Raw genomic sequence first — 27,778 nt, 5'->3', positions numbered from 1 at the left:
TAATTTTCATTCAATTTTAATAATCAATATCCACTCACCCATAACAATCAAAGTAGGACATTTTTCCTGCTCTTTACGGTTGATGTGAATGTAATAAAGTTATTTTACAGTAAAAGGGAAGTTGTCCAGAAGATGGCAGTATTGGATGAAAATTAAATTGTCATGCAGTTGTTTATGTTAAAAAAATCACAAGGTCACTGGTATATCCTCCTGAGACCCAGCTATGGAGTTTTTGCCTCTGTAGTGGACATTCTATTTCGGTGAATTTCTCTGAGACCTCACATGTCACAGTTGTAAGTCTGGATGTCCTGTACAGAGCACATTCAGGGCTTTACAGAGATACTAAATGATTGGAAGTTTCACCATGACCACACCCTCTCCTAGGTCTATAAAGATGGCTAAATTTAATTTAGTGAAACATTTTACATCCTTACGGAAATATGATTATATTTTGTAATTGTCATTTAAATCTGAATAATTTTCTAATTGTTTGTCATAAAGCAACATCTCAGGCAAATGTTATGGGTTTTCAAATTCAAATATGACTTCCTGTTATGAAACAGGACATCATTTCATACACGTCCACTATAGAGGACACCAGGACTAAAAGGATGTTTATGATGCATTTTGGGAGACATGACAATTAAATAGGAAAATTAATTATATATCTATTTTGTTATGAAATATTAGATATTATTATGAAAATCTGGCCAATTATTACTCCCATTATGACAATTCTTTTTTCAACATGCTGTCCCAACAGCAACCCATTAATATGCAAATTAGATACAGTATCGATACACTGTGTTTAATGGGAAAACCAGTTTATGGAAATTTGTACAGGCATATTGCATAAAGCAAAATGGTATATCAAATCATTTTGTTATATATATTATATTTTAGAAGAAAAAAATCCTGAAACCTAAAAATGTATTGGTGATTTAAAAAAAACAAAAAAAACATTGTTTTTGCCTTTTTGATGTCTATTCATGCCATTTTATTTAAAAAAAAACTTAGTCCTAGTGTCCTCTACAGAGAAAAATATGAATAAAATATAATTTTTCAAAAATGCTAATTGTCAATTTTATTCTAATGCTCTAAACAATGTAATGACATGAAAAAATACTAAATTCACAAAGCTTTTTTTTTGGGGGGGGGGGGGGGTCTCAGGAGGATATAAATGGCAAGGTTTTTATTATACTTACAGGCTATCTATTTACTGTTTTGTTAATTTATTTTGCCTTGAAGAATGTACAGAAATATGTCAAATCAATAGCAAGACACAGAAAGTGTGATGTATCAGATCAGAATATGAAATATACACATTGGGCTAAATACTGTGCTTTTGCAATTTGCCACATAAATATATAATAAATATACTGTGGATATGTAATCAACTCAGAGCAGCTTTCCCTTTCTATCTACCTAATTCACATGAGGTTGTGTAAGGAGTTTGTCTGACACACGGCCACTGATGTTTCCTCCCACGATTCAAACAAACCCCATTTTTAAGGTCGTGACCCACCAGTTGAGAAACACTGTCCTAGTTTGATCCAGTATAAGATTAAATATGCATCACACTCAGAGCAAGCCTTTCTGTATGCTTTTTCTATCTACCTAAATCATGTAAAACTGTTTTTAAATCAGTGCTTGCCAGCTTTCTAGTCTGCAGAATTGAGATAAAAATAGCTGGCCAAGTTCACAAAATATCAGATCCATTCTGTATTTGTTAGACAGAAACACCTGCTTGACAATGCAGCACATTCCACACCTGTGATGCACAATGTCAAAATGCCTCCGTCTACACAACTGACATCTTCAGTTCATGGTTCTGTCTGCGTAACCGCCAACTCTAATCGCGAACAGGAAATTCTTTGTTTCCTCCAGTTGATTGTGAAAAGGTTCTGGAACATTTGCTGTTTTCAGAAGAGCGATGAACTGCAAATACAGTCTGTTATTTTTATTCCTCTGTGGCTTTGCTGCACTCACTGGTAAGATGTGATTACATTTTATATATGTTTTTTTTTCACAAGGGTATTACTGATCAAAAATGAAGTTTTGATATATTTACAAAATATCTTCATGGAACATGATCTTTACTTAATGTTCTAATGATTTTTGGCATAAAAGAAAAATGTATAATTTTGACCCATAAAATGTATTTTTTGGCTATTGCTACAAATATACCCCAGCAACTTAAGACTGTTTTTTGTGGTCCAGGGTCACATATTAGTGTGAGATATACAGTGACAACTTTTTCTTTTTTTTTTTATCCAAAAGTGGATGTCCTTAAATAAATAATATGTGTGTGTTTTAAAAATTTGGTCCAGTTAACTGTACAGTGGTGCCACAGTTCTTCTGGATTCAGTCTGTCTCAGTTTGTTCTGTTTCTTCATGTGATTCCAGACAGACTGGAAGATGATGAGATCAGATCTCTGCGTGGAGCACTGGCTGTTGTCAGACTCCTTGTGTAAACAGCAATCTCACTGGATTATTACAATTAATGACAAAATGAGTGTTTGGAAATGTAAACTGATATTTCCTACTGACACACTACAGCAAATGATAGAAATAACTGACTTAAAACCACTTTTAGCTGGTGAAAATACTAGTGTTCTAATAATTTGGCCACCACTGTATATAAAACAATACTCTAAATATGCCATTATTTAGATAACAAAGTAAATATATGTGTGTGTGTTTGTGTGTGTGTGTAAAAAGGGACAAAAGGCAGGCAACATAACAGCATGTCTGAGCGTGGAAGAACTAGAGGGCATTTGAAGGTAACGGTTCCAGTTAAGTTGTAACCCAAGATGGATTGTAGTCATGATGTAAGCACTAGACCTTCCCAGAAAAGACAAGCTTTTATAAATAGCACAGGTGCATGCTCAGCATAGTTTATACAGCCGCCTGTATATTTAATATTCTATTAATGCTGAGCTGACGCATGTGAGAGGGAACAACACTCTGCCCAGGCTAATTTTATTGGGCTGTTAAAGATCAGGGTCAATCATGAGTGCTATTGATTTGTTTTACCAGGAGGAATGTCCTAGATAACACATCAATAGAAATAGAAAAACAACAGCATCTTTATCAAATCAGAAGCAGAAGATACAAGAGGATTTGCGTTAATTCTTTTATTCATAGGACAGTGCAGCATATATTGTTTGCTGAGTCTGTTCTCCCCCACCGCTGCTAAACCATCTGCACACACAGGAAATGAACGTTACTGCTTACTCTAGCTTAATATCATATTCCACCCACAGAAAGATTCAATATTACCACTCCATTGTCTGTTTATTCATTGTCGTTAGTACTGATAATATCTGAATAATCTAATAGACTTATATGCAACAAAAGCTGTTTCAGTGCAATGACAGTATCACTTTGCCAGTGTTGACTTTGGAGAAAAGCAGATCCCAAAATGATTCTTTCTGCTCAGAATTGTATTGTATTAATGTCAAAATCAATTGGAATGGTTTCTAACCAGGAAGATAATGATCTTATGTTTCTGTAATGTGATCAGGTCATCATGACTGTTTAGCTCTCTATTGCACAATGTTTCCTGAGTAACAAACCAATTTCATGCACTGTGCAAGCACATGATGCATATAAAATGTGCTAATAATGAAAGAATGACTTTGTATAAACAAGTAAAAAGCTTCTTTGAGTGCTGGCAGTCATTTAAAAATCATGGTGCACCATGTGGAGGAAATGCAATTTTGCTACCTGCCCTGAGATAAGCACTGATGTTGATTTTTCACCCATCAAAAGGCTTGATTCACAGTTATTAGTGGGTAAACTTTGGTTTATATACCATAAATTATTTGTGCAAGGAATTAACTGTATCTAGAATGGATATGAATGCAACCATATTGCACAGATATAATTGTTTTATTTAGATTATTGTGTGTGTGTGTGATCCATTATTAAATTATCACTGTAAAGTAAACTGTTTATTCCTGACTTTAACCTTTTGTAGTATTTTGACCTCATACAAATGTATAGTCAGTTAACTCAACTATACCTGTATATGGTAACACTTTATTTTAAGGTGTCCGTAATACAGAGTAATTACATAGTTAAGTACTTAGTTACATGCTAAGGACATTTTGTTTCATGTAAGTACAATGGCTACTACGAAGTTATGGAACAGCCTGTTCTTACAGTTTATAATTATGTAGATGTAATAGGCAGCTACTGTTACACATATGTAACAGACCGAGTCTGTTACACAGCTACTTATGTAACCAAAAGATTGTTATATATGTGTTGCAGACCTTATACAACATAATTATAAATGTAAGTACACAGATATGTTACTTAAAATAAAGTGTATCAAGATTGTACTTAAGTGTACTAGTAGCTGTGTAACAGACTCGGCCTGTTACATATGTGTAACAGTAGCTGCCTATTACATCTACATAATTAGGGGCCAAGCACCGAAGGTCTAGCGTCACCACTTGTCCAAAGTTTCACTCATGTTTATGCTAATAACTTTTGAACCGTAAGCCACAAAATGAAAATGATTTTCCCTCTGAATCGTTGGCTCAAGCCGAGTCGAATGGAGTCCAAAATTAAAAAATTGTAAGGTTTAGTTTTTTCGCTATTTTCAATTGTTCGTAAAACCTACTTTTTCGAACTTGTCCTAGACAGTTTGTCCGATTTTCACCAAAATTGGCTCAGCTCATCTACAGACCATGTTGGCAAAAATGGATCTGAGGCTATATCTATGCAACGGTTTGGCATATATAGACCAAACTTGGTGTGTTATAACAAGCATGACCTGAGGCTACCTGCAGTGTTTCGGCACTGTGCCACCTAGTGGTCAGGAGATATGAAAAATGCATATTTTTGCTTATAACTTGTGAATGGTTTGGCCAAAAATCACAAAACTGGTCTCTTTAGATTCGGTACATCATGCCGAGTCAGTTCCCATGTCAGCCATTTTGTCCATCGCCCATTTTGAATTTTGTAGTAAAATGCTATATTTTACGAACACATTGACGTATCGTTATGAAACTTTATATGGTCAATATCTTAGAAACTGTTACGCCGATCGACACGAAATCACCGTAGGAAATTCGAAAACATAGCGTGCCAGCTCTATGTAAATACCCAATTGACAAAATGTTGATAGTAAGTGGCACAAAAATGAAAACAAAGTTGTCAGTCAGTCATTTTTCATCTACTCGTATACAAATATGTCTATAACTCCAAAACAAAATGAGATATTTTCACCAAATTTGACACATGTATGGGCACACTCTAAGCACACATAAAAAAATTGGTGGGATTTTGCCTCTTGGCGGCGCTATAATTGAACAAAACATGAAATTGCCATTGACTAGATTATTATGATATAAAATGCTATATATTACGAATGCATTGGTGTACCATTACGGAACTTTGTATGTACCATCGAGACCATGACCTGAAAGTACTCAAAAAGCTTAGAGACAGTGCCACCTTGTGGTCAAAAGTTATAATGAAATTTCAAATAAATGCTAATAGCTCTCTGTAAAATTTGCCTATTGTAATGAGACTGGTATTAATAGATTCCTTGGGTCATGCTGAGAACAGTGATACCAATGTTGCCATAATCAGCCAAACTTCCTGTCTGCCATTTGGATTTATGTTGAAAACCTACTTTTTCGAACTCCTCCTCAACCGTTTGTCCGAATTTGACCAAAATTGAGTCAGATCATCTTCAGACCGTGCTGACAAAAATGTATGGATTTCGTGTCGACAGACAAAACCATTTTCGTACAGCGCCACTACAAATTTTAGGCATGGTGCCAAAATGACTCTGAGGCTTTATCTCTGCAAAGCTTTGACATAATGACAACAAACTTTGTGTGTGCCATTGTAACCTCACACAGAGCACACCAAAATGATTTGATTGCAGCGCCACCTGTTAGTCAAAAGTGACAAGCCATTTAATCATATTACTAGAGGTTGTTTTTATGATTTTTCAGCCATTTCAATTGAAATCATCCTAAAATTGCTTTTACTGCTCATTGTTGCATTTGGTCTGATGCTCCATGCTATGCTTAGCTCCTCATTTTGCCATTGGAGTGCTTCGCCCCGTAATTGCTGCTTGCAGCTATATTTAAAAACTGTAATTTCAGGCTGTTCCATAACTTAGTTACATGGTAAATACATTGTGTTTCATGTAAGTACAATGGCTACTACTAAGTACTTAATTAGGTAATTACTCTGTATTATGACACTGTAAAATAAAGTGTTACCCTATATACATATAAATAAATAATAACCAAAGGAAGGAGAGGAAAAGGATATTTGAGTGTATGGAGGTGGTCATTTCAATCAGATACACCAGTCAATGGTCAGATTTCAGCAGACAGAGGGTTGAGAGTCCTTCTTTATAAACATACAGAATTTGTTGCTATGTCAGAACATCCCTTTAAAAAGCAGACTTGAAACTCAAATATTTGATTTATTAGTTGGCATCTAATTATCACAAACAAACAAATAAATAAATAAGAGTGAATAAATGCATAGCATCTATAGGCTATTCTTTAGAATTAATATTGTGTGTGTGTGTGTATATTGTTCCAAAGGGTGAAGAAGTGTGCAAAAATAACAGTAAACATACACCTGGTGCTTATTCGGGCTAATAACTGCCATCATAAATCAACAAATGCATCTCTCCCACACAGAGATGTTTCTCTATGGACATATAGGTGCCTTCAGATCTGCATCCCAAATGTATGATTATATTTGACTACAAACTATTTAATCAGTGGAAGGATTGCCAAATTCAAACTAAAATTAAATGAGCTTTTTTATTTTGTATTATTTTTGATGAGCTTGCAATATTTCGTTTGATTAGATTACATTATTTTAACAATAAACCAAATTACAAATGTATTATATATATATATATATATATATATATATATGTATATATATTATATGTATTGCAAGTCAAGCTATATTTGGGACCAAATGTTAGTTTGTAGTCACTGATAAACTTTTATTTGATCAATGCTTTAATCCGATTGGACACCAAAGTACACCATACTCTATTTGTGGAGTAAAGTACCAGTACTGAGGCTGGAGAAGGATACAAAAAACTTTTATTGGACTCTAAATCCATTGTCAAACACTTAGCGTACAATGGGAGGAAACGCAACACTACTGTTATTTCCTCTAGCTGTCCAAGTAAAAATCAGAACACACAAAGAACAAAGATCAAATCTGTGAGATATCTCAAGTAGATTGTTGTGATATCTTGCAAAATGGTTAAAATTCCATCCTTGTGTTATTTATGCATTATTTTGACAAATGATAGTACATATTTCCTCTGTCAATACAATGCAGCTTTTAGAAAGTGTTTTATTAATGCAAAATAAATGATTGAAGCATTATTTCTAGCGTGCTGGATTGCCACTCAAAGAAGTGCTTCAATCAAGCACGTGAATCAACTGTGACATATCTTTGTGATGATGATTGCTATCTGGTCCTTAAGGGCCATTTAATTAATGAAAAGCACTTAAAAGCTGTGTAATTACCATTCATATTCTCTACTATTTTCTCTCTCGCACACAAACGCATCATATTCTGAAGTATTTTCTCACTGTGAGACTCGTGTTGACATCACTCACACATCTGAGGAGATCAGGTGGCTCTGCTTGGCGCGCACAGATCCTCTTGGGTGCAAAAGCACATAGTATTTAATTCATCAAGGCCGACATTAGTTAATCACCATCAAAGATCAGCCAGTGATACGATGACAGAGCAGGTAGAATGACTTCCAATTCCTAGGTGTTCACCTAAAATTCAAATAAAAAGGAAATTTTGAGAATATCTTGCCAGGAGTCTGTTCAGTATCTCATCCCAGCAGGGGCCAGATGAGAGCCGTCTTCAGTATCATTTGGATTCTCTCTTTTGCTCTTTTCTGTCTGCACTTTAACTTTTAATGTCATCGGCTGGAGTGTCTGCCAAATACATATCGTGATTAAAATGTTTATCCACAGTGTGGATAAATAGACTTATAATCCTCCTGTGCACATCTTTATATGCAAAGACCTTTTTGTAATCATTTAACTTAACAATATTGTGTTTGTTTATTGTATATCCTGTTAGTTATATGTGTATATGTATAGAAAGAAGTGTCTTATGCTCACCAAGGCTGCATTTATTTGATGAAAAATACAGTAAAAACAGATGCATTATTTTTTTTTTTTTAAATATATTTTTAAATGTCATTTACCCCTGTGATGGTAAAACTAAATTTGATCCTTCAAAAATCATTGTAATGTGCTGATTTGGTGCTCAGGAACCATTTCCTATTATCAATATACTTAATATACAATATACTTAATATTTTTGTGGAAACTGATGCATTTTTCAGATTCTTTTCAGAAACTGTGATACATTTTCAGATTCTTTGATGAACAGAAAGTTCAAAAGAATGATTTGAAAAAGAAAACTTTTGTAACATTTATAATGTCTTTACTTCAATTTGATCCATTTATCCTGCTGATTAAAAGTATTAATTTTATTGCTGATTAAAAGTATAATTTTTTTTTTCAAATAAAAAAATAATAGCAGTAATATTGCAAGAATAATAGTATTAGTAATAATAATAATAATAATATAGAAATATATACTAAAATATATATTAATGTATTTATATACTAATATACTAGATACTACTAGCACCAGATACATGCCTATAATATATGTGACCCTGGACCACGAAACCAGTATTAAGTCTCTGGGGTATATTTGTAGCAGTAGCCAAAAATACATTGAATGGGTCAAAATTATAAATTTTTCTTTTATGCCAAAAATCATAAGGATATTAAGTAAAGATCATGTTCCATGGAGATATTTTGTACATTTCCTACCGTAAATATATCAAAACGTAATTTTTGATTAGTAATATGCTTTGCTAAGAACATTTGGACAATTTTAAAGGCGTTGTAAATAGTTGCATCTCAGCCAAATATTGTCCTAAACCATACATCAATGGAAAGCTTATTTATTCAGCTTTCAGTTAATGTATAAATCTCAATTTCAAAAAATTGACACTGGTTTTGTGGTCCAGGAGCACACACTAATATATACTACTACTAATAATAATCTTACTGACCATACACTTTCTAATAGTAATGTACATGTAGAATGTTTAATTAACTAATAAGTGTTGATTATACAGTGTAAAAGAGATTGTAAAAGATTAAATACTGTTCTTTAAAGATTTTTAATGGTTCATGTGCAAAACTCCCTCCGTGATCTTAGTTTGCCAGTTTAATTAGATATTTTAGCATCGTAGCAGTAAACGTGTTGTGAGTGTTAGTTCACATCCCTAACCCTAATTATGAGCAATAGTAATGCTAGCCTTAACAAAAACCGCTCATTTACTTATGGTTATGTCTTGTAAAGAGAATGTGAAATCTCAAAAAATACTTACCGTTCATTAAAACAGTACCTTAGAAGATGTATAGAATAAAAACAGCACAACTTTAGAGTCTCAGCTTTATTTTGGTTAGTCTTTTCCAGTTCAGTTTCAACATGAGAGCTTGTGGGATGTTTGACACTGCACACACCTACAAAACATCCCGATGGACAGGGTATTGCATTACTTCTGATCAAATCTAGAATAATCTTAATGGCTTTGGCATTATTAACATTCATGACGAGTTTCTGCAGAACATGAGCATGTGCAAGAACAGAATATTTAAGGTCACCACTTAATAAATATTGGAATTTTGACGTGTGACGTCTTCAATAAGAAGAAGAACGACAAGGAAGAAAGCAAAGTTGTAAAAAAAAAAAAAAAATGTCAAAGCTAAAGTAGCGGTTCCCTCCACACGTGAATGACACCATAAAACCAAAGGCAACATCTACATTCTGTGAAAACGAATCATTAATAGAGAAGTACAATCCTCTCCCTGCATTGTAGTGATTTTTGGGAAAAAAGGTTCATTACCCACCTAATACACCTAAAAGATGCAAAGATAGAACATCAATACCCCCGAAAGGCAATGTTAAGAGGCCAGTGTATTTCCATTAAATAACTATACATATATGTAGGCACGTTTGACAAATGAAGCTGAATCACACACATGGCGTGGCTCGAAACAACCTACATATGCAACTACTGTGCACTTTCTAAATATAGGGAAATCACACGAGGCAGCAATACAATACAAGAGGGACAAAACAGTGCTGGCTACATCGGTAGAGGAAATGTAATTTACAGTAAAACAACATGCCCCTTTGATCGTGGACACTTCTCATTCGGTAATAGAATAAATATTTTATGCTATGGCTAATCCTCCAGGCGTTTACATTCTAACCCTAGACTGAAAGCAGAAAGCTTGAAGTAAAGAGTACAGACAATGTTAGCTCCCACATGTGTAAGATGGTATGTTGTTTTAGACTAGTGTTTTTAAATAATTATTTCTTCGATTTTCTTTCTTTTTTTTTTTAAATGAATCTCTCCTAAACTAAAATGGCCTCTTTCTGACATGAGACACTTGTACATTCAAAAAACATCCCCTCGGTTAAACACTGTGGAAGACCGGTGAGAAACTTCTCTCTGGTGCCTTTGTATCTCAGGTCAGAAGAGGGGCCTTAGTTAGCCTTTAAATAGGGAGAGAGTGGAGGTACTCTGTTCAGAGGTCATGAGTTGGTCATGACACCGATTTTAACATCGAATCGTCCCTGGAAGCGATCCTTGTCGCTGTAATAAATATTTTCCCCGAACACTTTGCACTCCACGCGGATCTCTGTGTTCAGGGTAATGTTGACGAACTGGACAGCCACCAGGGGCTGCAGGTAGTGAGAGTGCAGGCGCTTCCCGTAGTAGGGGTAATACTGAAGGGGAAAGCCTTCGCTGATACCGTAGTACTTCACTTCGCCGAGCTTACCTGCATCCTCTTCTTTCTGCGTGTGTTTCAGAGAAGACCAGAGAATACGTGCTGCCAGTTAGAAACATCTTACAGAGTAATAAAAGTATTCAGTGAAGCAGTGAAATGATCGCTCACCTTGTTTGTGCAATGGAGAGGAATCACGTTGGACTGGACTTTGTGCTGTGCATCCTCTGGAATGCTTTCATTTGACGTTGGTGGCTAAAAGAAAAAGAAATAATTTAATAAAAACAAATTAGACTTGCATGCAACATGATACAGGTTATTGTATATATATGTGTATATATACACACATATATATTTTAGTGCTGTCAAATGATCAATTGCGATTAATCGCATCCAAAATAAAAGTTTTTGTTTACATAATATATGTGTACTGTGTATATTTATTATGTATATATAAAGACACGCCTATATTTTGAAAATATTTATATACTGTATATACATATATATACTTTGTTAGAAAAATGTTAAAATAATAAACAACAACAACTAATCCTACTACTAGTGTTATTATCATCATCATTATTATTGTTAAATAAAATGATCAATCGATGATTAATAATAAAATAATTTGTAATATATTGTAACTAATAAACATTTAGCAACTTGCACTGGCTACCAATGGCTGCTCGCTTAAAATTCAAGGCATTAATGTTGCCTACAAAACCACCACTGGCTTTGCTCTCTAGAAGCTTACGTTCTGCAAGTGAACGCTGCAAAGAGGCACAAAATCACTTTCACAGACTTTTAAATGAAATGTTCCCTGCTGGTGGAGTGACCTGCACAACTCAATCCGAGCAGCCGAGTGCTTAGTCATCTTCAAGAATCGGCTAAAAACACATTTTCCATCTTTATTTGACCCTATAACTCTAGCACTCTCTATTTTAATTCTATTCTTAAAAAAATACTAACACTAGCTTTTCTAATCTTTTTGTATTCTATCTATTTGTTTACTTTTTATTTTTTATACAGTTAACAAAAGCAAAAAGGCCTCTAACACTTGCTTGCTCGATACTATTTCTATTCGGTTTTCTTTAAGGATCAAGGATTCAGCAAAAAAGCTTGTTATGATTATTAAATAGAATTATTAAATTATTGTTATGATTATTAAATAGAATGATCAATAAATTAATAATGATAAAATAATTTGTCATATTTTGTAAATAATGAACAATAATAATGAATTGTATCATTATTGCTGTTATCGTAGAATATTTAATTATTTTTATTTTTATTAAATACACATTATAATCTTATAAGAAAAATTGAATGAATGAATGAAATAATGTAATACTTGATGTAACCACAAAAAATAAAACAGGTCAGTTGATATGGAATAGCAAAATAGTATGTGTTTATGTTCTTATGTAAGCGTTTACATAATACTGTAAACACAAGAAATTATTGTGAAATTATGCAATATAAAAATGAACCGTTAGTCAATTAATTCATTGTCTACAGAAATGTATGGGGCAAAAGGTTTTCCGAAACAAAATGCAAAGATCATTTTGTGACTATTGTTGTATGTATTTAACAAACCTTAGGTCTGAAGTTCACAATCCTGTTGAGCTTGACAATCAAGCAGGGTTTCCCTTCTGAGAATCCAAAATTACGATCATCAATGCCAGAACAGGGTCCTAGCAAAATCTTCGGAAACTGGCATGCCTTCCTGACACCCATGTCACTCTCTAGATCACCTCTGTTCTTGTATTCCCCAGGTTGAACTGTCAAGAACATTTTTTTTTATATATATATATATATATACACTGTGTGTGTGTTTGTGTGTGTGATTCTACATTCTTAAAGTTATATAGAATTTACATTTTCTGAAAGGGATGTGAAAAAGAGATAATATATGAAGAGTTCATTTTTAACGATTTTCAAAAATCATGTTTTTTCATTGTGGATTCCAATTAACTTCAATCAAACTGCAGTTGGGTTATTTTGATTATGTACAAAATTACTAAAAAATACTAGCTAACTAACACAATAAAACACAATAAAAACATGATAGCATAAAAAAAACGGTTCTCTTTTTTTACGCAAATAAACTCTTCATATATATAAGTATACAAACAGTACGTGGAATAATTCATATGTTTTAGTGTTTTGCTTGTAAGTATTACATTTTGTAGGCTAATGAAAACACTGATCTTGCTGAGAGCACATCCATATTCATTTGGGACTTAAGTAACAGAAAACAAATGTGTAATCTGGTACCTCCACAGTCCTCAAACTTCATCATGTCCCCCTGTTTTTCCACGTCATAGGAATCTAGGAATTCTTTCATGGCTTTGGTGTATGCCCTGTAAGTATCATCATCGTGCGGACTGAAGATCAGCTCAGCCTTGTCTGAACGTGGGTAGAGAGTGAGCCCTGTGCACAGATAAAAAAGAAGAAAAAAAAAACACACAAATACAAGGACTTCAGATATATTTCAATGAATTGCTTTGCATTTTTGGAAAGACATATTTGTCAGACAGTAAATCTTTGGACTCTCATTTGACTCATATGTATTAAGTCTTTAAATGTCTCAGTCTGTCCCTAATTGTTCTTTGGAATATAAGCAATCACTGTGCAATTCTGGGGGAAATTCATAATTTCACATCTAATATTGCTTAACCTCAGCTGTTTAACCTCTCCAAAACGTTGAATGATTCCCTCGAGAATTTGTTTGGCAAATAACTTTACATTATTTTTTCAAGTCTAAAACCTTAAAAAAGCTTAAATGTACAATTATAAGCACAATAAGCAAGGAATAAGCAAAATAGTGCAACCATTATTTCATTTTAGAAGTGAGATTTAGGTGAGATTCAAATGCATCAGACAAAAGGACGATGCCTATCTCAAGAATCTGTTTGATAACTAAAGTGGTTCTTCATTGTAAACAAAATCAGATTGCATCTTTTGTTAAAGAATCACATGTGAAAGAAAGCATCCTGAAAACAGTTTTCAGTACACAAAGCTTGAACGCTCCTGGTCTCGCAATGATTCAAAGATGCAAATAAATCATAAAGGAATATGTTGTGATTGTTAGAGCTAGAAAGAGAATAAATGCCTTTGCAATGCATGCTTTGGATCATTCATGATCAGTTTCCCTAAATAAGCCTAGCTAAGAAAAGAGGCATCAGATTCTCTTCAAAGTGTGTTTTGTATTTGTCTGAAAGGTGTCTGTCACAGCCAGTCTGTTTCCCCTCAACCTCACACCATGCCTTCTGTTCTACCAAGAAAATCTGTGAAATATATCAGCTGTGATGTAAAATGGTCAGATTATCAATTCCCAAGAGCCCAGCGCTCTCTTAGCCCTTGATCTGGTCCTTGAACCCACCAAATGTTTATCAGATTGATCCAATCCTTCAAACCTCATTTTAAACTGCAAGAGGAACAGAGAGTCCAAGCCCTCATCAGGGAACCAGATTGGTTACCGAAATCTATGACCTTAAGTAGGCTAATGTGCTAACCTTTCAAACCCCATGAAAACAAAATTATTTTTTGAGACTTTTAAAAAATTCTCTACCAGGAAAATGAATCAAAATATTGACTCACGTGTGCATATATATATTTTGAAAACAATTTTTTTTTTTTTTGTGGCTTTTAAAATATTCTCTACCAGGAAAATGAATCAACATACTGACTCATGTGTACACATATACATATTTTTGTTCAATAAAATGTTCTCTTGCATAAAAATGTCCATTTTGCCTAATATCACTGCCATTGACTAGCAATAGCAAGTAGCATGTTATAGTTTTGCTAGGTTTTAACTAAAAAACTGACCTTTTAAATGTTTAAAATGACTCAAAACTCCCTGATTCAACAGAAAACACTATAGAAAAAAATATGGTGTAGATACAATTTTCACTCTGAATTTGCTAGTAAATTTCACAATTATTTTCAAAGAAAGAGCAAGTAATGTGTTGAATTAAACATGATATTTTGAAGTAGAAAGACTAAAATGGTATTTCCTTATATTTTTTTTAGTTTAGGAAAGAAATAAAGTCCGTCAAATTATTTCATGAAGTCTTCAAAAAAGTATAAAGACCAATTATGTATTACAAAAGTGAGCAGAGTCATATTTTGATGTTGTCTGGTTGTAATTTTAGTCCTTTATTATTATTTTATTTTATTTTTTTTAATTATAGATTATAATCTTGATGATACTCTTAAATGATACTCCAATAATCTTTGTTTTATTAACAATTTTAAAAAAATATTTTTACACTGTAGGAAAGAAATAAAGCCCTTCAAATTATTTCATAAAGTCTTCTAAAAGGTGTAATAAATTAAAACAAAAAAGACCATTTTTTTTTATAATACAAAATTAGAAAAGTGTCATGTTGATGTTTTTCAAATGTTTCACAAAATTTTTGTCATAATATTATTTATTTGATCAATTATTTTATTTAACTTTGTTTGTAATTTCACCCCTGCAGTTCTATCATAAACCCCTAGGACTTCACAAAGCCCTTGTTATTACTTCACTTTACACTCACAATAAATGATACAAAAAGACATAAAAGACAGGACAGCCACTGCAATAGAGCTGTTACCTGGAGGAGCTACTCTGTCCTGCCAGGTGGGTTTGTAATCGCTCAGGGTGAGGAGGAGAATCTGGATGGTGCCGATAAAGATCCCAGCCAGGAAGCCATAAAAGATGAGATAGAAGAGGATGATTTTAGCTGTGGAGAGAGAAAGAGAGAGACAGGGCATATTTGAGTATGTGGAGACATTTTGAGTAACAACTCTGATGCTGTAATTGCATTTAATGATGATAGTTTTTTGTAAAAGACATTCTTTTTGTTTATGATCATTTCATATTTGAACTGATGGTTGAAAATTTGATGCTGTAAAGCAAGTGTGCTTTTTCCTCTGAGAAAAGTCAATTCAAATAATCACAAAATGTTTACTGGAACTATAGTCTTATTTATACATATACAACCTATATTTATAGAACTGATACATAAAAGAAAGAGTATTATTGGAAATGACTACTTGGAACAATCTGATCCCAGGAAGCCCACTGATGCTACATCAAAGAGGTGAATCTGCTGACACCATACCAGCAATACAAATGTCCTCAGTCTGTCCCCAGAAAATATAGAGGTGCCAGCATTACAGGACATAATGAGTAATCTTAATGTCTCAAACATAAACAATGTGTAGGGGCATCACAGTGCAGTGAAACCAGTAAGGTCATATCTTATGTTCTTTCCCAACCAGTCAAACCAGTCTGTTCACTTTATCCCATAATAATTCACAGACAGCCTGTTCAGATGATGCACATTCGAATTAGTTCCAATGAAATCATTACAGTGCTAAACTATATTTCAGTTACTGTGTGGTTTCTAGTAGTGCATAAAGCAATGTCAGAGGGTCACTGGGACTAAAGCCCAGTGAATGTCAACGTATTAGATGATGTAATGGCCATCAGAAATCTCAGGAGATGGATTGCAAGCACACGACTCATTTTGGACACCCATCATCAGGAACTTTACACTTAATAGCTCCTTCATGGATTTTATGTCCACACTCGACTGGCTAGACACATTCAATAGATGCTTTGAGATGAAATTATACGAACTGGAAAGCAGATTCAATTCTTTTGCAAGACAACAGAGCTAACTTTAGACATTAGCCAGGCTACTTTTGTAAAATCGAAGGCATCAATTAGAAACTGTTGCTGCCTCAAAAACATGATGTCAATATTCAGTGCAACCTTAGATGAATCAGTCAGACCCAAAAGACTAGGCCTTTCACCTTGAGTCACCTTGAACAATGATGCATTTTTAACCCTTTCCACGTGTATCACGTTAATAATGACAAGTATGCTAATTACATGACATGCTGATTGATTTCATGGCAAGCACAGACATGAAACAAGCAGCTTTTTATCAAACACAAGCCTTTTACCTTCTCGTTATTTGATTATTTATTTATTTCCGAGGAGGAAAATCATTTTATTAAATTTCATTTTAGCAACGAGCAGCAAAAATCGAACTGATCAATAATCTGAAGCTGTCCTTTGTTGACCTTTTGCTCCTCTATTAGCATCTATTTCACGCACAGCGTTCGTTATGCATTCATTTACATTCATATTTAGGAAGAAAATCGAAAACACATAAAGCGTGCCTAAAGACTGAGTGGTCTCAACGAAACAGGTGGGATACAGAGAACAGCGACAAATAAGCCTACTTCTATAAAAATGCTTTGAACTGCCATAAGACATCTGTTAACTCCGCAAGTCGTGCGTTGAGCATGTATATGGATGTATGAAAGTCCGCGAGACGTTTGCTGCAAAGTCAAATCACACAGGTTGCATCGTGACCAGACTGGCAGTCAGTCTATCTGTACCTGCTGCTATAGAAACGGCGATGACAGGCATCACAGCGCTGTCCAGCGTGCTGAAATCGAGCGATACTGTCGATAGGACATCTATAGGTTATACTTACACCAACTACCACCGGTGCGTCCCAGAAATTCCTTCTTCTCCGAATTCCATACAAACTTCTTCCATCCTCCATCATCTTTATTTTGAGCGGGCATGGTGTACTGTAAAGTTTTGTTTATCTCCTTGGGCAGCGAATTCCCCTCGTGTCTCCTTTCTTGCCTCCTTTAGAACACAACACCCCTTCCTGGAGCACTAAGCTCACCGTGACATCGAGCCGTACCCGGTCTCTCCAAGGTGCCCCGCGTAATATATCCAGCGGAGCGCCTGGGTCCCGCCCACCGCCACCCAGCGCAAATCAGAGACAGAACCTCCAATCACGTAACACAGTCGTGCAGCTCACGAAATTGGGGTGGGAATCACTTTACAATAGGGTTGCGTAGAAAGACGTAGAAGCCGCTGTAAGAATGGGACAGGTTGAAGGGAGTGATGTAAAAACGCATGACGCAAGAAGTAGGGAAATGGATCTAGGATGCCCGACGGCACTGTTTTTAGGATTTTCAGTCAGTTATATTTAGAAAGTGCATGCAGATGGATGAACATAGGCCTCTTTACACTGGAAAATGTTTTCATCACTATGTCATAACGTCTTGTTTCTATTATCTATTAAACTTGTCATAATAACAGTTTCTGTCATTTCTACTTGTAAGTTTCAACATGGTTTTCTTCTATGCTGATTAATTTCAAAATGGTACAAAACGTGCAATTATATCCTATTACTGCAGGCTTTTACTTAAACACCTCTACTTGTAAATTATCTGGAATGAACAATAAAAAATAATAAGTATGCAGACAAATGTAAACTACGTGGACAAAAATGTTTGAGAAAAAAAGTGGAGTGGAAAATGACGTAAGATGGGGGCAGTCGGGGCCTAATGGATAGAGAGTCGGACTTGTAACCCAAAGGTCTTGGGTTTGAGTCTCACGAATGGTCGTGGGGGGAGTGAATAACCAGCAATCTCTCCACCTTCAATACCACGACTGAGATGAGACCCTTGAGCAAGGCACCAAACCCCCAACTGCTCCCCGGGTGCTGCAGCATTGGCTGCCCACTGCTCTGAGTGTCTGCACCATACTTGACCACACCTCACTTCACTTATGAATAGGCGCTATTTTTGAGCTAGTATGAGAACATTTGAATTTTGTTGACCATCACAATGAATTCCTTTGTAAGAAAGGTCAGATATTTTTAGTTTCATTGAAGCACAAGATGATCTTTGTATCATTCTGAAATCATGCTGGAAAACAAAATCATAAGATTTTACACAAGCTTGTTCATGCACCATGAGTGCTGCTGATATTCAAAAGACAGACATGTCAAACACTAAGGAATTCTGGAGACTTAGATTTACATTTATACATTTAGTCTAGCAGATGCTTTTATACAACACGACTTACAATTGCGTAATACATCAATCGATTCATCTTAAAGAGGCATAGTTTCAAGCATCACAGATCACATTAATTTTTAGTTTTTTAACTATAACTCCACTGTATGTTTAGAGCACTGCAACAACACCGTAAAAACACACGTGCATACAGAAGTGTAGGAATATGAAATGAAGCATGATTTGAAAAGATAAGAAAATAGGAAGAAAAGGCATAGAAGTTTCTAGAAGTGAAGTGATATTGATTGCTACACCCGCACGAGTGCACAGAGGTGCATGAACACACCCACCCACCCACACATGCACCCTTGACCAAGCACTGAACCACCTTGGAACAGTGTTTACATGTATACAGAGTGTAGACTGAATCACAAATACAAAAGAGGCAGAGCCGTCAATGTCAAAAATGTCAAAAACTGAATTTTCAAGATCACATTTGTCAAACTCAAGGTGAGTTCATAAGGAGACACTAAGCACTAAATCATTCTCTGACAGTCCACATAATGAGAATTTATGGCTGATATTCCCGACCACACACAGATACAGACTTTGTTCTCTCTAATGTGAAACACATAAGACACAGTCTGATTTACAGTTGACACCAAAAGTCCACATTCTAAATCTGAGAGTCATATGTACAGAAAAGGAAATCTGAATTAATATTATAATGATTAATATAAGATGTGCTTTTATTTAGGCAAATGAGCATATACAGTAGGCATATATATAGGCCTACATTTTAACCTCACATATTTTCTCTGTCCTTCATCTAGTATGGATCGTTAATGTAGGCCTGACATTGATCTACTTTACTCATATCCTGAAATAATCTCATTAAAAATAGAAATACTGTAAGAGTTGTATATATATAAAAGAAAAAGGACAGAAAGTCTTTTCTGGCTGGTGTCCCAACAAAGAGTTGTAGATCAGAAGATAAGACATCGTCACACCAAACACTGACTTCCTCTGCTGATGTTCCAGGTGATATAGCTTTTTATATTACTCAGCAAAGATGATGGAGGAATGTGAAGTTTAATATGGATGGTACAGATTTATTGGTAGCCTAAGTATGGTAATGTTTAAATAAATGAGGAAGAAACAAGCTAATTCAGCTGCTGTAGTAAAAACGATGCACATGGATTCTGGTGGTAATTTTTTAGGGACACTTTTTTTTCTTTGGTTAAAATGTATTGTTAAAGGAACATTATAACGTTCCTTCAATGAAAAAGACACTTCCTCCCCTGATGTCCTCTCATATCAAAATCCATAGACATATTTGTTTAGAACTATTTTGGAGTTCACTTGTAGTCCAAACTGATAAGCAGCGCTTAATCTGTGCATATTTCTCTCCTGATTCAGGCCAGACAACCTTTTCATCAGAGAAAGAAATATTATAGATAGACATTGGTGAGCAAGTGATGTAATGTTACATTTCTCCAAATCTGTTCCACCGAAGAAATTAACTCATCTACATATCGAATATCCTGTGGATAAGTAATTTTTTAACTAATTTAAAATTTTTAAATACTCCATTAAACTCTAGAATACTTGATTCCGATTGGTCAAGTACCGAATTATGTGGTCATAATAATAATAAAATAAAATAAAGTTTTCATAATTTCTACTAAAGTCAATATTTCATGTTCATCTATTTATTTAATTTGTAAGTTGCCATATAATATGTGGGATAATGTACAGTCAGCTGGCCATTATTAGAATACAATCTCAGACAATTTACTGATCATCCTGTCTGGGTTTAGTTTTTTTGCCATAATGACCAACTTGACTGTAAGTGATCCCTTACATAGATTATCTTTGTTATATAATACTCCTGGGGCATCAACCACATCCTTTCTTGCGTATTATCCTTAAAAAGGAAGACTATTAGTGCTTGCGCCAAATTTGAAAGCGTGATGAGTGCACTTCTATTCCATTATTTCACACTAAGCCATGTCCTGCTTGAAGGTGTTTTTGTCTTCCAAACACCTTGAAGCATCTTCAAGGACCCTAAACATGAAACATCTTTTTTTTAGAGAATGAAGCAGGTTTGTCTCTCCATCAAATAATAAGTCTCATCTGTCACCTCAGAAGACACTTGCTGAGTTACTGTCTCTGTTGCCATGGCAACTAGCTCAACGCTATCTACGTGCGACGGGTTTGGAATTTACAGGAGCACCAAGAGAGCTGCAAGAGACTCATCACAACACTTCAGACAGATGCTTTTTGCTGCTTTTCCCATCCAGTCAGTCACCATAGGCTAAATATAACAAGATTCCACTCCATGACCACATTGTTTCAAGCTGTGTCTACATACAGCAGTGGTCGTTGCTAAAACTTTAATATAGAAATGAGTTATACTTAGTGGATCAATATGGAGATAGCATTTTTGTTAATGTACGATATGCATGCACACTAAGGTGTCTTTTGGTTGTTAAACTCCATCTGGGTTAACAGGACAGACTAATGGATACTTCTTTTGTATTTCTTAGTTTTTCAGAATGTGCAAGACCTTTTTAAAAGAATAATTCAGCCAAAATTTTAAATTTGTGGAACTTCACCCACCTTCAGGCCATCCAAGATGTAGATGAGTTTAATTTGGAGAAATTTAGCATTACGTCACCAATTTATCCTCTGCAGTAAACGGGTGCCGTCAGAATGAGAGATCAAACAGCTGATCGAATTCTACTAACATATGTGTTTATAACTGTTTAGGACTGTTTTCGCTTGCAAGCAGTACTTGATCTGTGCATTTTTCTCTCCTGACAAGACAACTTTTCACTGGAGACAGCAATATTATTGATAGAGGACTGGTATTTTAGCCAGAAGCAAAGACTTGAAGATAAAAACGTCTTGACGGATTTATTACAAACAAGTAGCTTTTCACTTCATAAGACATTAATTGATTTCGGAGGATGCCAACGCTTAGACAACATACAGAATTACCAAATGACCACAGGAACCAGTTGAGACCTTACAATCTGACTTTGCTGCAGTTGGAATTGAACTGCTGGTTTGTTTGGCCAGAGGAGAACTGGCCCCCGACTGAGCCTGGTTTCTCCCAAGGTTTTTTCTCCATTCTGTCTCTGATGGAGTTTTGGTTCCTTGCCGCTGTCGCCTCTGGCTTGCTTAGTTGGGGACAATTCATTTCCAGCGATATCGTCGACCTGATTGCAATTTTTTTTATTTTACACTATTGACACACTATTTCCTTTTTTTTTTGGATATTGTGCAGTTGCTTTGACACAAATTTACATGGTTAAAAGCGCTATATAAATACAGGTGACTTGACTTGACTTGATGGACTTGGGTCATGTCAATTATTTGTGGATTAGTGTAATGTTTTTATCAGCTGTTTGGACTCTCATTCTGACGGCACCCATTCACTGCAGAGGATCCATTGGTGAACAAGTGATGTAATGCTAAATTTCTCCAAATCTGATCCGATGAAGAAACAAACTCACCTATATCTTGGATGGCCTGAGAGTAAAAAAATTTTCAGGAAAGTTGAATTTTTTGGGGTGAACTATTCCTTTAAACTGTTTTTTCAATGCCTATTTTTTCCTTGACCTCCAGATTGAAACAAAATGGTAGATATGAGCAATAGACCATTTCAATGCAGTGATGTTATTGACCCATGAACATTTCCTGCTTATCGTCAAAACGGTAACAGGAGGCAATTCAGTCGTGACTAAAGTTAACACGCTGTCATAACTTGTTTTTTTATCAAAATGTGGACATTTGGATTCTCGGAAGTGGTTTAAATGGTAAAACTGGAAAGTTAGAACCGTTGCATATTAAATTATCATTGTTTACATCCCTCAAAATGGTCTATATGATAGAAATACTGTATGTTATTTAGATTATTAAAAAAAATCTGTACCGAAGAAAAAAGCGTTTAGGTTTAAAGCGGACATTCATATATGACCTTTGTACAGTCCACCCACAAGAGCTGTTTTCATGACAGATTCTTAGATAGAGAGGTTTGTGGTGTACAGAAGCGGTTTGTATATACCGTAAAGCTGAGTCAAGCAGTATTAGCATGTGTTTAAGCAACATTTCCTGCATGATTTTAGAGATAATAGAACATCCGTTGCCGTCAAGGACACCGCTACACATCAGTCCCCTACCAGGTAGCATTGTTGGAGTATTTACTGTTGCGGCCTGCCAATTTTCAGCTAAGCCTCATTATTGACTGAAGCACTTCTCTTCTGGGAATATCTGTCTGCAATTCCTTGGAAAGTTTGTGGGAAAATAAGGTTTAAATACTAACAAGACAGAATGTGACAGCAGGTATTATATACATTTTCCAAAAGGTCAGTTCGTAATTGACAGTTCTGATTGCATACAGCATCACAGTAAAAACTTCTACAACCATTTTTTTTTATCTTCAATAAAAACAATAATGTGCTATAAATATCTTTCTCACAAAACTGCTGAGTTGTCAGTCATATGATGAATTTATGTCTCATCATAGCACATGACTACTGCAACACTTTCGTTTTGTTCTCCTCCAGGCCTCTATTGAGCAGGTATGGGCTGAAAACAGTCAAGAGGATTTATATATTTTCTAGTTGAGTGACCTCACTAGCAGGGTGTGTGTACTGTATGTTAAGGTGACCTTGTCTTAAAGGATTCCTGCAACGCTCCTGCTCACGCTCTTGTCATCTGCTGGTGGTTTCTAGTCACTGCATCATCACATCATCACTCTACCGCTACAGCAAATTTATGATACCAGAGTAATTATTTGTAAATGAGAGATCTGACTGACATCAGTATCTTCAGTGGGAATAGACCTTAGTCAGGGTAGACGCCATAGTGATTTTTACATGGATGAAAATGAGGGATAGATTTACAGTCTTAATGGCGTGTGCTGTATAAAGGTCATAGATCACATGTAACTTTCAAATCTGTTTTATTATTAAAAGTCTTTTGGAAAAATGTTTTGTCAGCTGACCAACTGCTATGTTGTTAAACATCAGTATAGTCTGAACACACTATCCCTCGTAGACTTGTATTCATTCTTGTGGTAAAAAACCCCATAATTCTTAGAATCGTCATTTGAAAAATTGTTTCTGAAAAATTTGACATTAGAATAGAAGTACATGTTGTTTGGGTAGCAACATTCTTTTGAAACAACACCAATGTTTCTTGTAACATCCTGAACTGTAAAATGACCGTAAAAAATCAAAATAAGGTTCACATAATAACATGTTTGACAACAAAAAGGTGTATTAAATGAAAAAAACTCACATTTGAGATTAATAATTGGTTATGTCACACATAATCATTTATTAATCTCAAATGTGAGGTTCTTCATTGTTGTCAAAACTTTTATGCGAACTGTATTTACATTTTACTGTTCAGGATGTTATAGGATGTTATAATTAGTCTGAACAAAACAAGTAATTAACCTGAACAAATACAGAGGTTACAGTGCTTTATTAAAGGGATATTTCACCCAAAAATGAGAATTCTGTCATTAATTACTCACCCTCGTGTTGTTGCAAACCCGTAAGACCTAAGAATAGTTGAATAAAGGTGTTATTTTAGTTTTTTACGCACAAAATCCTCGTATCCTCGTAGCTTCATAAAATTCAATTAAGATTGAACCACTGATGTCTCATGGACTATTCTTGGTGTCTTTCTGTTCCTTGAGTCAGAACGCTCTCAGAATATATCTTAATTTGTGTTCTGAAGATGAACAAAGGTCTTACAGGTTTGGAACGACAGGAGGGCGAGTAATTAATGACAGAATTTAAAATTTTGTGTGAACTATTCCTTTAAGATAAAGAAAATACCATCAAAACGTTTCCAAAGAGTGTCAGTTTCCTTCAGATATACATTAATTTAACCCCACTGAAAAGGCAACAGATTTACAGGCTCCACCACAGTGATTCTCAATCAGGGGGCCTCAAGATGACTTGAGATGATTTAAAATAAAACAAACATTAAAATAAGTTTGAAATTTTTTTTTCTCTTTGAAGGACCAGGGTTCCCACTGTTTTGAAGAGCAAGCATTATACTGTATGTGTAGCTTTTATTTAACCTGAAAGAGTCATATAAATGTGTAGAAATTGTTCAACTCCATGGGATTTTTTTTATTTTTTATAGTGAATGTATCTGTTCTAGTTATGATATATAAATATTTTATAAGGTAGACAATAAATTTATCCAGATTCAGTAAAAACAACTGGGAAAGTCAAGGGGCCTTTGATTATTGTTAAGGATAGACAGACCTTAGGGACAAAAAGTTTGAGAAATCAAGCGTAGCATTATTTCTGACAGGTCACGTCAGTCAAGCTTGCATCAGCTGATCCACGTCTACCTACAGGAATACATCGCCTATTACAGCATAAAGTCCACTCAGGATTATTCAGCAGCTCTGCTCAGGAGCTAATTACTCTCCTCCTTCCCCAGCTCCTTCTTTCGTCCACCGCCAGGACTTGGCCTTTTGATATTCCTTACTGAATAAGACCTCATTATCTTGAATTATGTTGTTACATTAACTTGACATTAAGAACATTAATCATATCTGCTACATTTGGTTCTGTTCTGTTTACCCTAAGGGTGTTATCACTGCTTTCCCTGCTCTTATCCATGCTAGGCTGCGTGGATGGACAGGGAGTTTTTGCCTGAACAAAACCATACCACCAATCTAAAGTGTATGCTAATTGTCAATCATCTTTGACAATAGTGGTCCTGGCAGAACTACTGTTCTACTAGTGATTGCATACTAAGATGAATTTGCCTGATCGTAGTTCAAAGGCAGAATGTATACATTTCTGCCTGCGATATCCCGTGTTCATTAAAGAGAGTAAATTAATTTCTCCAATTTATTTAAATTTAAAACTTTTTCTCAATTTTTAATTGTGTAATAAGCATTGTAATGATTAAATATACCTTAAATTTCTTTAGATCATTTGACATGGCTGTATTGTACCTTTTGAGGAACTGTGTACCCAAAATGCTCACCTAGATTGAAAACATCTGGGAACTCACCCTTTCCATTCACCTCAGCCTGCAGGGGGAAAAGTTTGTGGCACCCTCCAGTGGTATGTCATGTGCAGGGTCATTGAGGCATGAAGGAAGGAAAAAAAAGTGCAAATTTGTATTCAGCATTTAACTTGACTATGCATGCTTTTTCTCAATGCAGGTCTTCATTTGATACAGTGTGCATTCTGGAACTTATTTAAACAATGGATTGTCAAAACATGTTTACAACAGCTTTAAAATCACTATGACAAAGCAAACCAGTTCTTCCTCTTCAGAACAATTGTGTATGTACTTGAAACCACAAAGGACTCCTGTAATAGAGGAACACTTTATTTCCTCACAGTGACATTGAGATAAACTTGTGCACGACAATATCTTCCAGCTATTTATATATTAAAGGGACAGTTCACCTAAAAATAAAAGTTCTGTCATCATTTACTCGCCCTCATTTTGTTACAAACCTGTATGACTCATTTTCTGCTGCTGAATGAAAAAATTATATTTTTAGCATCATTTCCCTGGTCTCTATTCACTATCATTGTACAGAAAAAAAGCAGCTTGGACATTGTGCTAAATAATATCTACTTTTGTGTTTCATGCAAGGTCTGGAACAACATACTGTAAATTACTTTTCAATTTGATGTGATCTGTCACTTTAAAGAGCACATAGGCAATATCATGAAGGGAGTTTGCAATCAAGTTAAATTTGCATGAGTCATAAAATAATCCCAAAATAATGAAGTTCACATAAGCTCTTGTCCCCAGTGACATGGACAAGGGTAAGCTAATTTATTCATATCCAGCATATGGCTCCCTGTTTCTGTTACTTCTCATTCACACTTGCTCTTATTTTATAGATGTGTCTGCATTTTGAATCAGAATATATTAGCTCAGGTTCTTCAGGATAAGGTGGTCTCTTGCCTTTAGTGCTGTGAGATCGAGTGGCATTTTCTAGTGTCCTTCACACTGCATTAATTGCTGTGTCTGCATTCGTCCTTTAGAGAACAGCGCTCTCTATAGCTCTTCCTGTCTCATGCACCATCCCCCTCGCACCCCCACCAAACTCACACATGCAAACACGTGCACGGCTCCTAGCTACAACATGGAAAAAAAGCACGGGGAAACCAGGTGGGCTAAGCAGGTCTACCTTATGGTGGCGGCACACACACACTTTTGCATGCAGATTGCCATGCTATTTTTGGTGCCAGTCAACCTGTGACTTCAGCATATTAACATGACAGGATACTTTACGTACAGCAACATATATTTCAAATATGCTGAGAAAGAATTGTATTTCTGTATCTCTAATCTAATGCATCAGTGTGGAAAAAAGACAGAGGGAGACAGAGAAGAGAATGGAACAGAGTGTCAAATGTCACTGAGATGAGTTGGAACTGCCACTGCAGCAATTTAAGGCTTGACCTTGAAAGCACGAGATGATGTTACCAAGTCACGTTAACAAGGCAACAAAAAGCTGAAATGGAGATCATTTAATTGTACCTATTTGACCTCACATGGACAACAGTGGCCAACTACTTCTTAAACTGCCTTTGGCTCAGTTACAGGTAAAATATATATAGTTTCAAAGCACTACTATTATTACAGGTAGTCCACATATTAAAGCACGTGGGAACCCTGGATTACATGAGGGATCTTACTATGACCAGTTACTTCTCCAAAAGCTAAACTGACTTAAATGAGATTTCAGGTCAGATCAGTTTTCCTGCAATTGTATATTTTCCATTTATTTTCTCCATAGGCATTACAAAATTTGCTCAGCAAGGAGTTTATTTTATTTTTTTAGGTAGGGGTTAGGTTAAAATATTGGTAGGTATATTAGGTTAAGATAGGCTAGCCTAGGCTTAATATAGACTAATATGTTGAGCTAATTAAACATAACGAATAACAAGTAAATCATAAATGGCCATACTATATAAAGACTTACTAGAAGTCATTGATGATGAGTAGCTATATTATTTAAATATTGTATTAGAATGTAGGAACTCCATTATATCATTGAGAATGCATTGTGGGAGTGGAAG

The 27,778-nt window shown here is 35.2% G+C and overlaps 1 protein-coding gene across 2 annotated transcripts; it reads right to left on the bottom strand.

The window, feature by feature from the left end:
- Window positions 1–9,493: 9,493 nt before the first annotated feature.
- On the bottom strand, window positions 9,494–26,752 carry LOC306873038 (sodium/potassium-transporting ATPase subunit beta-233-like). Of its 2 annotated transcripts, XM_079422038.1 has the most exons (7): window positions 26,658–26,752; window positions 25,743–25,761; window positions 15,461–15,589; window positions 13,131–13,286; window positions 12,450–12,634; window positions 11,025–11,108; window positions 9,494–10,923 (listed from the first exon to the last, which is right to left on the bottom strand). In XM_079422038.1, exons 1-7 carry the CDS (start codon window positions 26,682–26,684, stop codon window positions 10,660–10,662), a joined length of 864 nt encoding a protein of 287 aa, XP_079278164.1. In that variant the 5' UTR covers window positions 26,685–26,752; the 3' UTR covers window positions 9,494–10,659. The 2 variants fall into 2 exon arrangements, with proteins under 2 accessions (XP_079278164.1, XP_079278163.1); XM_079422037.1 differs by lacking the exons at window positions 25,743–25,761; window positions 26,658–26,752 and adding an exon at window positions 17,360–17,764.
- Window positions 26,753–27,778: the final 1,026 nt, after the last annotated feature.

Source organism: Barbus barbus (genome assembly GCF_936440315.1).
Source record: "Barbus barbus genome assembly, chromosome: 7".
Classification (NCBI taxonomy): domain Eukaryota; kingdom Metazoa; phylum Chordata; class Actinopteri; order Cypriniformes; family Cyprinidae; genus Barbus; species Barbus barbus.
This window is presented reverse-complemented; position numbering and strand designations above follow the sequence as displayed.

What these genes read in the sequence shown, in the direction of transcription:
- LOC306873038 (XM_079422037.1), bottom strand. Translation starts at nt 17,453, where the DNA reads ATGCCCGCTCAAAATAAAGATGATGGAGGATGGAAGAAGTTTGTATGG. An exon ending in ACGCACCGGTGGTAGTTGGT is followed by an intron (nt 15,590 to 17,359) that starts GTAAGTATAACC and finishes CTCTCTCCACAG; the next exon opens with CTAAAATCATCCTCTTCTAT. An exon ending in TTGTGAACTTCAGACCTAAG is followed by an intron (nt 11,109 to 12,449) that starts GTTTGTTAAATA and finishes TTTTTCTTTTAG; the next exon opens with CCACCAACGTCAAATGAAAG.